We start from the raw sequence: 14435 nt of genomic DNA on the forward strand, positions 1-14435 counted from the left end.
TGATGACTTGTCCTGCGAGGTGGTCTCGTGGTGACCGCAGGGCTCTGTCTCTTGTTCCAGGCCAGCCGAGAGGAGGCCGACCAGCAGCAGGCCCGGTAAGAGGAGGCAGGGGCCGTGGCCTGGGTGCGGGGGTCCCAGGGAGGAGCCCTCTGAGAGGCCCTGCCTTTCCCCATCCCTCCAGTGACCTCGAGGACCAGGACAGGCTGGGCAGGGAAGAGGGCACCTTGCGGGGAGCTCCTGCCTCGAGGAGCGAGGCTGTGGGGAGAGTGGCTGCGCCTCGGCAGGGGGATGGGCCTCTTGCTGTCCATCCGTCCATCTATGCATCCATCCATTCTTCTCTTCCCAGGAAGGACCAGCTGGTCAGGGTGTTCTCTCCACGTCCACAGGGCGAGGGAATTTAGGGGCTGAAGTCGTAACCCAAACGGGAAAGTGGTTACGTGCCCAGAGTGGAGAACCCGGGAGGCTGCCCGGGCTTTTGCACAGATCTGGGATGCGGTGTGGTTCACAGCTGATCAGGTCACAGGGTTGATGCCGGGTAACTTCAGTGGCCCAGCCCCAGGCCTGCTCGGACTGTGTGTTTGTTGTTGCTAAGATCCGGCGGGCTCCTCAAGCCAGGGGCCTGGAAGTCCTAGGACCGTTGGCTCCGGGTGTGTGTCCCTCAGCAGATGCCCATGAGCTCGGGGGGTGGTCCTGGCTGCCGTGGCTGGGGGTCTCCAGGGCAGCCACGTGGGATGAAGCGTGCCGGTGGTCGGTCATGTCCCGGGCTGTCCGCTGACCAACCTCCCTTGTTCCGGCTGCTGCTGCCAGTGAGTCCCCTCCCCAGCGCTTCCCCAGGCCACGGCCCATGTTCCGTGGCGTTCGGCTCGGGTTTGGGGAAGGAAGCCGGCCTCACGGAGGCCCCAAAGCACCTTGCTGGAGACTCAGAAGCAAACCCCCTCCATGCACCTTTCCAGAAAGCTTTGGGCAAACTTTGTTTCTCATGGTACTTGCCAGGGTAGAGAGGGTGTGTTTGTTTAGCGTTTTGCTCCTTGTATTTTACGATCAGATTCTTGGACTGCATAGCTAATTATTAGTTACCTAAGTCATGTTGCAAGCAGGGTTGATTCTAGTTTTTTGCATCATGTAGATGTTTGGCAGAATTAGGGTTTTTAAAAATTTCCTTCTCAGACTGTTTATCTGGAAGTTGTGTCTAGGCCAGGCCATCGTGTTCTGGGGTGGAGATGAGTGATCCAGCCCCAGATGTTCTGGAACTCTGTCAGTAGCTACCAAGGGGGGTGACTGTCAGCGTGTCCTTGACGCCGGCCTGCTGTGCCTTCTTCCTCGGGGCCTCGTGCCTTTGGGGATGCTCTTGCAGGGGTGTGCGGTGGGCCAGCGCTGGTGCAGAATGCCGGCGGCTTGAGGAGAAGCTGCGAGGGGTCCCAGTGGAGCTTTGAGGGTGGGGTCAGGTTCTGTGGCCTGAAACCAACATCTAAGAAGTCGACAGCTGTCTTCAAGGCCATGTGCAACCGGTACTTAGAACGAAAATGAGGTGGTGCTCGGGGGCGTCAGGGCGGGCAGCACGCACAGCCTCGCTGAAGTTGTTTGGTCCTCATGCTCCTCCTTAGCGTGGTGTACTGCCGGCCCACGGTGAGAAATACGAACGTGTCCCCCCCGGGGGCATCCTCAGACGGGCTTCCTCCTGCTCCCAGAGGGGCCCTGTTGTGCTGCTTCAAGTCGGCGTTGGCGGCTTCTGGATGTCAGCTTTTATGCGACCCCGGGGCTTCCCTGTCCTAAATCTTAACGCAGAAGGTGACGTATTAAGTGTCCATTTGAAGCGTCTTCCTCAGAACAGCCAGAGAAGTTCCAGAGTGTCCACCCCTCGCTTTCCGGGTGATGGGGTGGACGGAGCCGCAGGGCCTAGAGTCCGGAGAGAAATGTGAAAAGATGGCCCCCCCGGCCTGCCAGCCTCACGCATCCGGGGTCGTCTCGGGCTCATTCCCTGGAGCCCGGGCGCAGGACTGAGCGGGAGCCTTCGGGTCTCAGCGGAGTTAGGTTTTGGACACAGGACGGTCCCAGCGCCAAGAGCAGGGATGCACTTGATGGGCGTGCAGGCCACGGTGCCACCCGAGCCTCCGGCCCCGGCATCCTCCAAGGAGGCCCAGCCCAGTCTCGAGGGCAGCTGTGGCCGCAGGGAAGGGGCAGCCGACGCGTGCTGCGGGACAGGGTGGGGCCAGGCTCCGTTCACCAGAAGAAAGAGCATCTGAAAACCTGACTGTCCGGGCCGCATCCCCGCGCTGGCCGTTGTGGCAGCTCTGACCGCTGCCGTCCCCGCAGCCAGTGTCACCAAGTGGGACTCCGCTGGCCTCTGGGCCCCCAGCCCTCAGAGGAGGGGCCACGGTGGCTGCTGAGGCTCCCCTGAAGCCTGTGCCGGCTTGGGGAGGGGACTGACTGCAGCCCCAGGCCCCACAGGTGTTCCGGGGCAGAGGAAGGGGCCCCGAGACAGGGCCTATGGCTGCCGCGGGCCCTTGGAGCCCGGCAGTGACGCCGCCATCCCCCCTCAGCCTCATGGAGCTGGAGTCGCAGGTGTGGTGTCTGGAGAAGGAGGCCACGGAGCTCAAGGAGGCAGTTGAGCAGCAGAAAGTGAAGAACAATGTGAGTGTCGAAGGGCCGCCTGCCGTGTGGATGGGGAGGGGGCTCGGGGCCTCTCCTTGTCCCTTCCGGGTGCTCCCCGTGGTGGGGCTCGGGGGTCCTGACTCCCACTGGGTCGGCTTGGTCACGTGGTCACCTTGGTCATGTGGTCACCTGGCGTGAGGAGGGGGCTATAGGGCGCCTCCTCTGCGGTGGGCGCATTGGAGCCTCGGCTGCGTTCCTCCCGACCCGGGCTGTGCCCCCAGACCCCACCCCCACCCCCGACACACACACACACACACGCGCACACACACACACACACACACACACACACACACACACACACACACACACACACACACACACACACACACACACACACACACACACACACACACACACACACACACACACACACACACACACACACGCTGGGCCTCCCTGGGCCTGGCTGGGCCAGGGCCGGCCGTTTGGTGGTGGACCCTCTTCCCACTGAAGAGCCGGCAGATCCCCGCTGCCCGCAGATGAGTCTCCCTGAAAGGCGCCCGGGGTCCCCAGCCACCCGAGAGCAGCCTGGCTCCAGTGCTGCCCGGGGTGGCCTGTGAAGTCCAGAGATGGGTCGGAGAGGGCTCACCCGCCCGGCGGAGACCAGCCTGGCTGTTGACCGTCTCCCCTCTCCTCCCAGGACCTCCGAGAGAAGAACTGGAAGGCGATGGAGGCTCTAGCCTCGGCCGAGAGGGGCTGCGAGGAGAAGCTGCGGTCCCTGACCCAGGCCAAGGTCAGCGTCGGCCTCGGGCTTGCCTCGGTCTAGCAGCTCAGCAGACCCCACAGACTGCGTGCGGGGCAGCCCCAGCCTCAGGGCGTCTCAGAAGTCCACCCAGGGCCCGGCCGCTGCATATTCCTGCCCGCCCTCCTGCCCTCCCGCTGCGCATTTCTCCCCGAGATGCGGGGAGCGGTGAGCCCTTGTCTCCTGCTTCTCAGCTGGGCCTTTTGCCCTCGGAGGCCATGGGGGCCCCGAGATGGGTCTGTTCATGGACTTGCTCGTGTTATTCTTCTCCCCTGGTGTTTGTCTGCTTTCTCAGGCTCCCTGCGGTCCTGGCCCAGGGGCTCCGTGATTGAGCTTTGGGGGAAGGACAGTCTTTGGTAGCAAGCACTCAGGCCCAGGTCGGGGGAGCATGGGTGGGTCAGTGTCCAGGGCCCTGGCCGGGACATGGTCTGCAGCTGCAGCACGAGCAGGCGGGGCCTCACCACCAGCTTTGGCCAGGCCTGCCCTCCCTCTCCCTCCCCCACCCCAATGCAGAATTAATGTCTGTCCTATTATCATGAGCTTTGCAGCAGCTTTCACAAGCCCCCCAGGAAGCCTGAGGGTGTGTCAGATGAGGCCTCCGAGAGGCGGAGCTACACTTAGACTCCCCGGAAGTGACCGGGGCGCCTGTCTGGCCTTTCTGTGGCAAATGCAGAAGCTGTGACTAGGGGTGCCACCTGACTTGTTTGTGGTCACACAGCCAGATAAAGACAGGGAGCTGGCCTCTGGGTCCTCGGCCCTTGTTTGGACTCCCATGACCCGGGCACCTGAATGGTGGTCACGAGGTCGGGGGCCCCACAGCAGGCCACGGATCAGCGGGTGAGCGAGAAGGGTCGGCTTCTGAGACTCAAGTCCAGGCATGTGGTGCTGTGGTCAGGCTGGGCATCCTCTGCCGGCCATCCATCCCCCCCGCCGGCCCCAAATCACAATAGAGCCTCACTCCCGGCTCTAGTCCGGGAGCTCCTAGTGCTGCTCCAGGTCTCGGGCCCTGAGGGGCAGGCAGCAGGCTCAGCCTGCTGGGGACGGGTGACCAGATGGGACTTTGAGCCAGAAATCTCCTGCACCGCCCCCCTGCCCCCAGGGTGTGGGGAGGGGTTATCTGTCCCCAGGGACAGTGCAGTCCTTCTCGCCTTTGCTTATGGCTCCTTCCCTCTTTCTTGGGCTCCTTTTTCTTGCGTTGAGTGGGAGCATCAGGGAGGATGGCGGGGGCTCGCCAGCGCGGCTGCAGCAGGGGGCCCAGGAGCTTTTGGAGAGCCGAGATCCCGACCTGCCTCATCTCCTCAGCACGTGGGAGCCCTGATCCTCCCGCCCCCAGGGTTGCAGGAGCTCCTGACCCTCGTGGCCGCACGTCTTCTCTGTGCTCCCCGCCCCCCATATGCACACGCTCAGAAAGGAGACCTGAGCCTGAGTGTCTGCTGGGAGGTGTCCGCGAACCTGCACGTCCCTTAGGGGGTGCTGCCATCCCCCTTCCTTAGAGCTGAGTTTGTTTTAAGTTGTCCAGGCCTGGGGTGGGGTGGCTGGAACTTGACTGCTAAGGTTAGACACACCCCCACCCAGCCGGCCCCACGGAGCCACCATTGGTCTCCTCCGATCCTTGTCCCTCCCGTGAAGGGCTGAGGACATGGTCCTGGGGTGAAACCCCCGGGGCTGCCCTAAGCTCCGTGGCTGACCACCCTCATGCCCCACCTGCCCTGCCCCCAGGAGGAGTCCGAGAAGCAGCTCAGCCTGATGGAGGCCCAGACCAGGGAGGCCCTGCTGGCCCTGCTCCCGGGCCTCTCTGCCCCCACCCACCAGGTAGGAGGGGAGGCAGCTCCCGGGGAACCCCTGTGCGGGTGGGGGGCACGTCCCGCCCGACCTTGAACGTTTTTGTCGCAGAATTACGCCGAGTGGCTGCAGGAGCTCAAAGAGAAAGGCCCAGAGCTGCTGAAGCAGCCACCAGGGAACACGGAGCCCTCGGTGAGTGCGACCGCTGTCACTCGCACCCTGCCCTCTCCGCGGGATGGAGGGTGCCTGGAGCCGGCCATCGGGTTTTGGCTCAGCAGGCCCCTGTCCTGCCCTCTGCCCTCAGGACCTGGCTGCCAAGCTGAGGGAGGCAGAGGAGACACAGAGCAGCCTTCAGGCCGAGTGCGACCAGTACCGCAGCATCCTGGCCGAGACGGTGAGGCCGGGGCTCTGTGACCTTGGGCGAGTCACTGCCTCTCTCTGGGCCCAGTTTCTTTGGCTGAACGGTGAAGGGGGTGAGCTCAGGTTAAAGGTCTGGGCCCCAGTCTGGGAAGGGATAGGGCGGCGTTCGGCTTGAATCCGCTTTCCTGCGACTCCAGGGGCCACGCTCGCTCAGCCTCCCTCTGCGATGGCCGGTCCTGGGTCCCCCGTCCTGGGCCGCTGAGGCCCACCTGGTGCAAACCCACCGGAGACGAGAGTCCTGACAACCTTGTTTGCACACCGGCCGGGGGCCCCCCTCCGGAACTGTACCCCCTCCTCCCCAGTGCGCCGGCCGCACTGGGATCCGAGCCGCGTGGTTGCAGGGGGTTGGGGGGAGCCACGGGTTTGTGTGTGGCGGGGGGAGGCCTCCAGGCCCTGCTCAGTGCCGTCCCCGCAGGAGGCCATGCTCAAAGCCCTGCAGAAGAGCGTGGAGGAGGAGGAACAGGTGTGGAAGGCCCGGGTGAGCGCCACGGAGGAGGAGCTCCAGAAGGTACGGGACGGCCCCCAGTCTCCCCAGGGCCCCCCTTCCCTCGGAACCCAAACTCCACTCCCTCAGAATGCCGTACAATCCAGGGGGAACGCCCACGGGGTTATCGGGGTCACTTGGGAGTCACGTTTGCTGGGTTTTGGTGATGCCACATACAGTGTCATTGCGGAATGACCAACAGCTGAGGAATGGTTTCAAGGAGACCCCCCCCACCAGCCCCACTCCCAAGGAAGAGGCTGCTGGTCACACCTGGGGGTGGGGGGGCACCACAGGGAGGTGGGGTGCATCCCGGGACGGACCCCCGGGGCTCGTGCTTGACGGCGCTCCCCCTTCTTGCTCTGTAGTCGCGGGTCACAGTGAAGCATCTCGAAGAGACTGTGGGGAAGCTGAAAGGGGAACTTGAAAGTGCCGACCAGGTGCGTGCGGGCGCTGTCCAGGGGGCTGCCGTCCTGCTGCAGAGGCTCCTCTAGCAGCTTTCCTTCCCCGACCGCGCGTCCCTGCTTGTCCTTAATGAGCCGTTACGACCTCGGGGTGGCTGGGCCCCGGTGCACCATGGCTTCTGCCGTGGCCTCATGAACCGTGGGAGGGTTGCCGGGTGGCCCCGCCGCACTCCGCACCCTCCTTGCAAGTAAATCTAAAAGCTGCGGAGGTCTGAGAACACGTGCGGCCCCAGGGTGCCTCTTCAGGAGGTGTTTGGCCTGGGGGGCACCCCCTGCCTGGCCTCAGTTGGCTCGTAGCCCTCAGGCCACGAGGGCCCCTCTCAGCCCTTGTCCCAGGGCCTGGTGGCCCCAGCGCCCTGTCCCCATGGCCCGTGCCGTCCTGCTGGCCGGCTCGAGGCTCCTGATGTGTGTCGTGTCCAGGTGAGGGAGCACACGTCACATCTGGAGGCCGAGCTGGAGAAGCACATGGCGGCCGCGAGCGCCGAGTGCCAGAATTACGCCACGGAGGTGGCAGGGGTGAGTGTCCCAGTGCGGGTGGGCCTGGTGGGGGCCCCGCGGCCAGGGCAGGGGGCAGCCAGGTCAGCCTGGCAGCGAGAGGATCTCTCTACCCGGTGTGGAGACACCATCTCTGTGGGGAAGGCATTTAAACCTGACAGTGCCTTCTGATTCGGGGAGCAGAGAGCACAAGCCTTGCACCCCCGATCCTGGTTCGATCTCTGACTTCTGGCCTCGCTTTGCAAAAGACAATCCACAGACATTTGTGAAGGCCTGAGACTAGCGTGTACTGAACACGATCCTTCCTCTGTCTTCCCGGTGGGCCTGCACCCACCCCTCCCCCACGCCCCGCAGGCTCTCCGGGTGGCGTATGTGGATGCGCTTGGTTGGGTGGGAGGTGCTGACTCACCGGAACTGGCTCTCTCTTCTTTTCTCCCACCACCCGGGTCTGTTTTCTGTCCAAGTTGAGGCAGCTTTTATTAGAATCTCAGTCTCAGCTGGATGCAGCCAAGAGTGAAGCCCAGAAACAAAGCGACGAGCTTGCCCTGGTGAGCGAACTGGTGCGGCCGGCGTGTGCCCTGGGGTTGGGTGTGTGTGTTTCTGTGTCCCGTCAAAGGGGGCGTGCGCCGGTCTGTGCTGGGCCTGGTGTGGACGGCCCCTCACACGTTTGCTCCATGCTGCACACTGGGCCTGTGGCTGCCGGGACCACGGGGCTCCAGGTCTGCGCTGGGAGCTCTGTGGCGGGGGGCGGTCCTTGTGCCCCGTGGCCTTCTGTGGGACTAGGGTCCTTCTTCTGGGACTAGGGTCCTTCCTCACCCAGCGGTGGCTCAGGTCAGGTCAGTCACATCTGCGGTGTGCGGGGCGGCCTGCTCCACGCTGGGCGGTACCAGGTGACCTGTCCGCAGCCGCGCGGAGCTCCCAGCCACGCGGGGGCCTCTGGTTCTTCCGGTTTTCAGCCTTGATGTGTCTCTGGTCCCCGCTCCTTGGCCAGGTCAGCCTGGCCTTGGGTGGGGGGGGGCACTGGTTCCAGTACCAGCCCATGAGGCCACAGACACAGTCCGTGTGATCTGCACGGTCTTTCATTAAATAATGAGTTGGCTGTTAACACTGAGCCACCGGCGGGGGTAGCGGGGGGTGTATGTGTGAAAAACGTACGTGTCTGGCTTTCTGCGAGGAGACCCAAGGTCTGGTCCGGGGGGCTGGCGTTCCCAAAGCAGCATCCACCGAGCGGCCCCCTCGCTGGGCACACGCTCTGGCTCCGCGGGTGCCCCCTCCGGTCGTTCAGGCCTGACCAGGGACCATCCCCCCCGAGGGCAGGTGCCGAGTCTGAGGGCCACTCTCCAAAGCCGTGTCCCAGCCAGGCCTGGGCCACATGCAGAGGACACGCCCCGAGTTTCTCCTCGTCACTGGCCTCTGCGGTCTGGTGGTGACCTTTGGGGCTGTTGGCAGGAGGAAAGGACTCGGAGGGTCAGGCCCCACACACTTGGGGCGCCCCTCATGGGGCGGCTGTCAGGCCCCCCCAGATCTCCGCTGGGAACCTTCACCCAAGCTTTGTGGGTGACACTGCTGCCCCTTCAGATTTGAGGCTCAGTGGTCTGGGGCTTAGGGCCCCCGGCAGTGGAGCTCGGGGGTGAGGGGACCTTATGAGGTAAGAGTGTCAGCTCGTCGGGGACCCCACAAAAGGCCCTGACGGGGGACCGCATCCAGGAGGGCAGCGGGAGGCAGGCGGCGGTATCCGCACCAAGCCCACCGGCCGCCTGCCGTTCTTCAGATTCCGTAGCCCCGTGCATACCGCATCCTTTGGGGGTCATCCGGCTTCCAGCGCTGGGGGCTCCGCGCCGCGGGCCTTGCCATGGAGCATGCATGTGGGGTCAGCCCGGGCCCCTTGCGGGCCCCTTGGCCGCAGTTTGGCTCGGGTGAGGGCTCGTGGCGCTAGCTCTCCTGCCCCAGGGAACCTGCATGGGAGCCAACACAGGCCACAGTTGTCAGAGCAGGTCCCCCGTGGGCTTTGGCTGCTGAGAACACCTGCCGTCCTCCTGCGGGCGTGCGAGACGGGCGTGCATCCAGCTACATCAGGCACAAACCCACCCTCCCTGTTCCAGGTCAGGCAGCAGTTGAGTGAGATGAAGAGCCACGTAGAAGATGGTGACGTAGCCGAGTCCCCGGCTGCCCCCTCAGAGGCCCCCTCAGCAGAGCAGGACCCCATCGAGGTTAGGGTGGTGAGCCCGTCGCCAGGTGTCCGTCACTGACCGCCGTGTTGGAGGGCAGGGACAGCAGCCTCTGCTCTGGCCACTTGCAGCTCCCGGCCCCACTGCCCAGACGCCTGGCTCCTCAGGACGCCAGAGTGGGGGTGGGGGGGCGGGGGGCCGGGGCATCACTGGTGGGGCCCTTGTCCTCCAGACCCCTGACCTGGGCGGCGGCTGCCCAGAGGGCCCTGGGCACAGCCAGAAGATGTGGCCCCAGGTCTCAGGCGGCCCGGAGCCCTGGGTGCCCAGGAGGGTCCGCCCCAGGTTCGAGCATATTTGCGGTGTTTGCACGCAGCTGAAGATGCAGCTGGAGCGGACGGAAGCCATCCTGGAGGACGAGCAGATGCAGCGGCAGAAGCTAACGGCCGAGTTCGAGGAGGTCAGGCTGCCCCGCGCTGTCGGGGCTTCTCTGGGTCAGGGCGGCGGGTCTGGGGGGTCGAGCCGCGTCCCATCCCAGGGGGTGTCGCTGCGCCATCGTCACCCGCCTCCTGTCCGCATGGGGCCTGACCCGCTGCCCCGCCCCGTCCAGGCTCAGCTCGTGTCGAGTCGTCTGCAGGGGGAGTTGGAGAAGCTCCGCTGCACCAGCGCCCTCGGGTCCTCAGAGGCGGAGGAGGCCACGCGGCTCAAGGTACAAGGTTCCCCCTTGTCGCCCCCGGAGGCCCCTCGGGCAGCGTCCAGCCTAATTTGGAGGTTGGCGAGGTCAGGGGGATCCCTAAGTCTCCAGTGTCAACAGCTGGAGGCCACCAGTCAGTGTGACGATTTAAATCAAGTAGAACTGAAACTGAGCTTCTCCGTCACCCTGGCCACAGGGCAGGTGCTCAGCAGCCAGTGCCCGACCCTGAAGCACAGCCCTGTGACCCGGAGGCCTCGTCCTCACACCCTCGGCCCCACGGGCGCAGCCAGGTGGCCTTCCTGCTGTGCGTCACGTGAAGGCTGATCCCCTTCAACACTCTGACCCGCAGGAGAGACTAGAAAAGGAGAAGAAGTTAACCAGTGACCTGGGACGCGCGGCCACCAAACTACAGGAGCTTTTGAAGACGACCCAGGAGCAGCTGGCAAAGGAGAAAGACACCGTGAAGAAGCTGCAGGAGCAGCTGGACAGACCAGTGAGTGTCGCCGGCCATCCCTCGGGGGTTGGGCAGGGCTGGGCGCCCCGGGATGCCTGGACGCTGTCCTCCGCCCCACCAAGCCCTCGGGCGCCTCCTCCAGCCCCAGGGGCCTCTCAAGGTGGAAGGTGGTAGGTAGGGTGGTGTAGGGCCGAGGATCCTAGGCCCAGCCTGCCCCTCCCCTGCCCTCTGTTCACAGGAGGCCGGCAGCAGCAGCTCAAAGGAGGGAACCTCTGTCTGAGCTTCCTGCAGAAAAAGATGTCACTGTTCAACTTACCAAAATGCCTTACACATTCCTGACCAATAAACAAACCAACACAGCGTTATCTGGGCCCAACTTGGGTAGCTCTGAGAAGCCATAGAGACAAGAGTCTCTTAGCACCAGAAGTAGCTCTTCCAGACCCCAGTTTGTAAAAGAATCTTTGTCACATTCGATAAACACTATTCCCTAGGACCGGCCCCGGACCACCGGCCAGCAGACGCCAAAGCCCTCAGCAGCTGTGTGACAGACCCGGGTGTGTGCTAGGGGGCTGGGACCTTGGGGTGTGTATGTCAATCAATCAGTGCAATTGTTGTGTCTTTTGTGGGGTTGGTGGTCGGGCGATGGGCGGTCCGGGTGGTGAGTCCTGAAGGCTGCAGTGCAGACTGTAGGGTCACAGCCCAGCAAGGCAGCAGTTCTCACCCCTGGAAGAAGTTGCCACCACAACTGATGTGTGACCTCCTGGATGTTGATGCCATTAAAACGTGCGTGTCGCCCGGCACTTAGGGAGAGAGTGAGTGTGGTTTCTGGTCCCCCCGCGCTTTCCTCACCCGGGCCGTGCCCACCGGGCAGGATGAGGGAGCAGGGCCTGTGACACCTGGTGGCCAGATGCCCTGTGGGCGCCACCCTGAGGACCTGAGGCGGTTCCCTAGCAGGGCTGTGGGCAGCCTAGGCTGTCATGTGAAGTGAGTCCCAGGAATGAACACGGACCTGGGCAAGCATCCACGCCGCAGGAGGGCTGGCCCAGGGCGGGGGGCAGGCAGCTGAACTTGGGGTGATCCTCGGTCCCACTGTGTTCTGAGGGGCCCACAGAATCTTTGGTCAGGAGGTGTGTCAGGGGCTTTGTAAGGAACCTGGAGCTCAAGCAAAAAAAACTGGATTTAGAGGCAGGGTGACGGGAGCAGCTGCACCAACCTAGGAACAGAAGGTGAATCAGAGCAACCCTGGGGGTCTCGCTGGTACTTTCAGCTCAATTCCAGGACCCGTAATCCTGGGAGAGGGGGCCGATGGGCTGAACGTAGACTGCAGGTACAGCCAGATGGAAGGGAGGGCGGTGCTCCCAGGGAGAGCAGCTCAGTGCTGGGGTCTCACCACCTGCCTGAGCAGCTCTGCATCCCGTGCATCGCAGTGGTGGGTTTGACTCCTCTCTGGGGTGGTTGTCACCTTGGGGAGGGAAAGATCGGGGTGCTGCCCAAGGTCCCATGCGAGCCACTGCCAGAGGCCGGGCAGTGCTGATCTCAGTCTGCACAACCAAGACCTGGGCCTGGCTTTCAGGGGCACTTGGTACACGGGCCACCTGGCCCTGCTGTGTGGCACTTGTATGTTGCACCTGTGTTGGGATCAGGGTGCTGGACGTTCTGGGATGGTTCCCCATAGATGTGAGCAGAAGCTGGAGTTCAGCACAGCGGCGTTGTCAGGGAGGAGGGGTCAAGGCCAAGGGGACAGTGGTGCAGAGGCACACAGGGTGAGTGTCTGGGAGGACCCTGTGTAGCCGGGTCATGAAGTCAAGGGGTCTAGACAGGAGGGCACCGAGAGCCACTGAGGGGGACAGTCATACCTGTCCTGGAACTCTGCAGGGGGCTAAAGTGCAGAGGGAGCCCGCGGGACGCAGGACACAGGTCTGGCCAGGAGCCCGAGCGGAAGTGACTGATGACACCTGACCCGGCCACGGGCCTGCCCACAGGCTCAGTTCTCACGTGACATCTTTCAGTGCCTGTAGGAGAGGAACCTCCCCCATCCTGCAAAGAACCCTGCAGAAGTGAGAGTGGCTCACCTGGTGAAAGGCTGGGCAGGCTTCAGGCCCGCCTCTTACACCAGCCAAGGTCAGGAGGCCTGGGGAGGTTTGTGAGCATGGAGCCCACGCCCGGCTCACGACTCACGACTCACCACTCACCTTCTGGCACACAGGGACGTTCACGCAAGGGTAGGGGTTTGGGGCCGTTTTCTGGTGGGAAGCAGGCCGGCCTCGTGCCCCAAACCAGGTCTCTGGCGTCAGAGTGGCCACCGTGGGCCCAGGAGCCTGCGTTTCCACTAAGCTCCCCTCCCTCACCACACCAGCTGCAGAACTGAGGATCCTGACGCTGGGCAGAAGCCCCCTGAAGGCACAGGAATGGGTCACTTCCGGGAAAGAAGGCACAGGAGACCCTGGGGGTGCCGAGCTGCTGCCTTTGGGCTCCGTCCTCAGACTGCCTGGTGGGGCCCAGCGTCCACCTGTAGGGACGAGGCGGCCCAGGGCAGGGTGAGCACCACCACCACCACCCCCCCCCGCCCTGAGGCCCAGCAGCAGCGGCTCCCGGCTGGCCGGCAGAGGGAGCCCACGGGCCTCACTGTCCTTGGGCCATGTCCCACCCTCAGGCTGGGGAGGGGGCCCGGCCGCTGCCCTCACAGACCCGGCCCGGCCTGTGTCTCAGGCCCCGACAGGAGAGCAGGGAGCTCTGACTGCATCTGGTCCAAAGTCCCCCTGCAGAGGCTCCCGGGTTGACCTGAAGCTCAGGGTCACGAGGCCCATCAACATCCCCTCCAGACCCAGAAGCCCCGTGACGGCTTTCTGGACTAGCTTCCTCCAGTCACCTCCGCATGACGGTCAATAAAATGCACAAACACCGGGATGCCTGGCCTGCAGGCAGCAAAGACACAAGATCCTAGAAGCCACCAGACACTCCACAAACGCCTTCTCTTTAAGCTTCCTGCAGGTTTGGGGCCAACAGGACTCAAAACCCAAAAGAACAGTGTTGTTTTCCTTCCCGTCCCAAATCGAACAGAATCTCAGAACTCCAGATTTTAGAAGTGAAGAACTCGCCAGGGGTGTGATGGGAATAGCTTAGGACCAGAAAATGAGACCTGAGCTGTCCAGCTGTGCCGCCCATGAGCTGTGTGACCTTAGACAAGTCACTTTACCTCTCTGGATTGGCTACTGAGGCACTGGCTGCAAGCTCAGTAAGTCCCCTCCTGCTGCCCCTCCAGCCAACCATGCAGTGACCCTTCTTCCAGCTGCAGCCTGGCTGGAACTTGGTCTAAAGACTGCACGTTTCAGAAGTGCCCCAGGTCATGACAAAGTGATGAGTCTGCCTTGGGCATATCCAGGCTCTGATAGTCCAAAGGGCACAAACTGGTGAAGAAACAGAAGCTGCACTTCTGTGTGTGGACCAGCCAGCACTCCGAGGAGTTCTAAAAAAAAAGGAAACCACTCAACTAAGCCTAATCTTATTGAGTCACTGTGTTCAGTTAGAGATTAATATTCTCTGAGTAACAAACTTCACAGTCAAGCTCTGAACTTCTGTTAGCAGTGGCTTTATTTGCTTCTTCCTCGGAACAAAAGAGTAATGATTAAATGAACCCTACATCAGCTTTCCACACACACTTCTGCAATGTGTTAACACTTATAAAAGTGTAAATGTGTTGAAAGCAGACAATACCTGTGGTTTTATTCCTCACCAATGTCAGCTGAGGTCTCAAAACTCTAATTTTGCAGCAGAATTACCCGGAGTGCTGGTTAGCAGGATTCTTGGGCCCCAACCTCAGGAATCCAAAAGTTCCCCTAGGCAGAGATATAAGTGACTATTAGCATTTCCCAATTTCTGGAGTCAAGTGGAGCGCTGGGAGCTGTTTACATCACATCACATCCCTGTGCTCGAAACCCTCCCCACGGCAGCACGCCCACCCCGACATACCTGCACGGAGGAGCGGTGGTACTCATACAGGTGGGGCCACACGTCACAAGATGAAGCCACAGAAAAGACCTCCTTCTAGACTCCTGGCTCTACCTACAAAGCTGATTCTTGAAAAGG

General features: G+C 62.7%; 1 protein-coding gene across 1 annotated transcript in view; it reads left to right on the top strand.

Annotated features, from left to right (window-relative positions):
* Nucleotides 1–11153, top strand: part of RRBP1 (ribosome binding protein 1) — a 59302-nt gene extending 48149 nt beyond the window's left edge. The window contains exons 10-24 of the mRNA XM_079719679.1: nucleotides 61–95; nucleotides 2541–2631; nucleotides 3293–3385; nucleotides 5114–5206; nucleotides 5288–5368; nucleotides 5481–5570; nucleotides 6012–6104; nucleotides 6446–6517; nucleotides 6962–7057; nucleotides 7501–7584; nucleotides 9139–9246; nucleotides 9578–9661; nucleotides 9812–9910; nucleotides 10245–10388; nucleotides 10588–11153. Of these exons, the coding sequence (XP_079575805.1) occupies nucleotides 61–95; nucleotides 2541–2631; nucleotides 3293–3385; nucleotides 5114–5206; nucleotides 5288–5368; nucleotides 5481–5570; nucleotides 6012–6104; nucleotides 6446–6517; nucleotides 6962–7057; nucleotides 7501–7584; nucleotides 9139–9246; nucleotides 9578–9661; nucleotides 9812–9910; nucleotides 10245–10388; nucleotides 10588–10629 (1305 nt within the window). The 3' untranslated portion in view covers nucleotides 10630–11153. The remainder of the gene's footprint in view (nucleotides 1–60; nucleotides 96–2540; nucleotides 2632–3292; nucleotides 3386–5113; nucleotides 5207–5287; nucleotides 5369–5480; nucleotides 5571–6011; nucleotides 6105–6445; nucleotides 6518–6961; nucleotides 7058–7500; nucleotides 7585–9138; nucleotides 9247–9577; nucleotides 9662–9811; nucleotides 9911–10244; nucleotides 10389–10587) is intronic.
* The last annotated feature ends 3282 nt before the right edge of the window (nucleotides 11154–14435 follow it).

Source organism: Hyperoodon ampullatus, assembly GCF_949752795.1.
Source record: "Hyperoodon ampullatus genome assembly, chromosome: 14".
NCBI classification, from domain to species: domain Eukaryota; kingdom Metazoa; phylum Chordata; class Mammalia; order Artiodactyla; family Ziphiidae; genus Hyperoodon; species Hyperoodon ampullatus.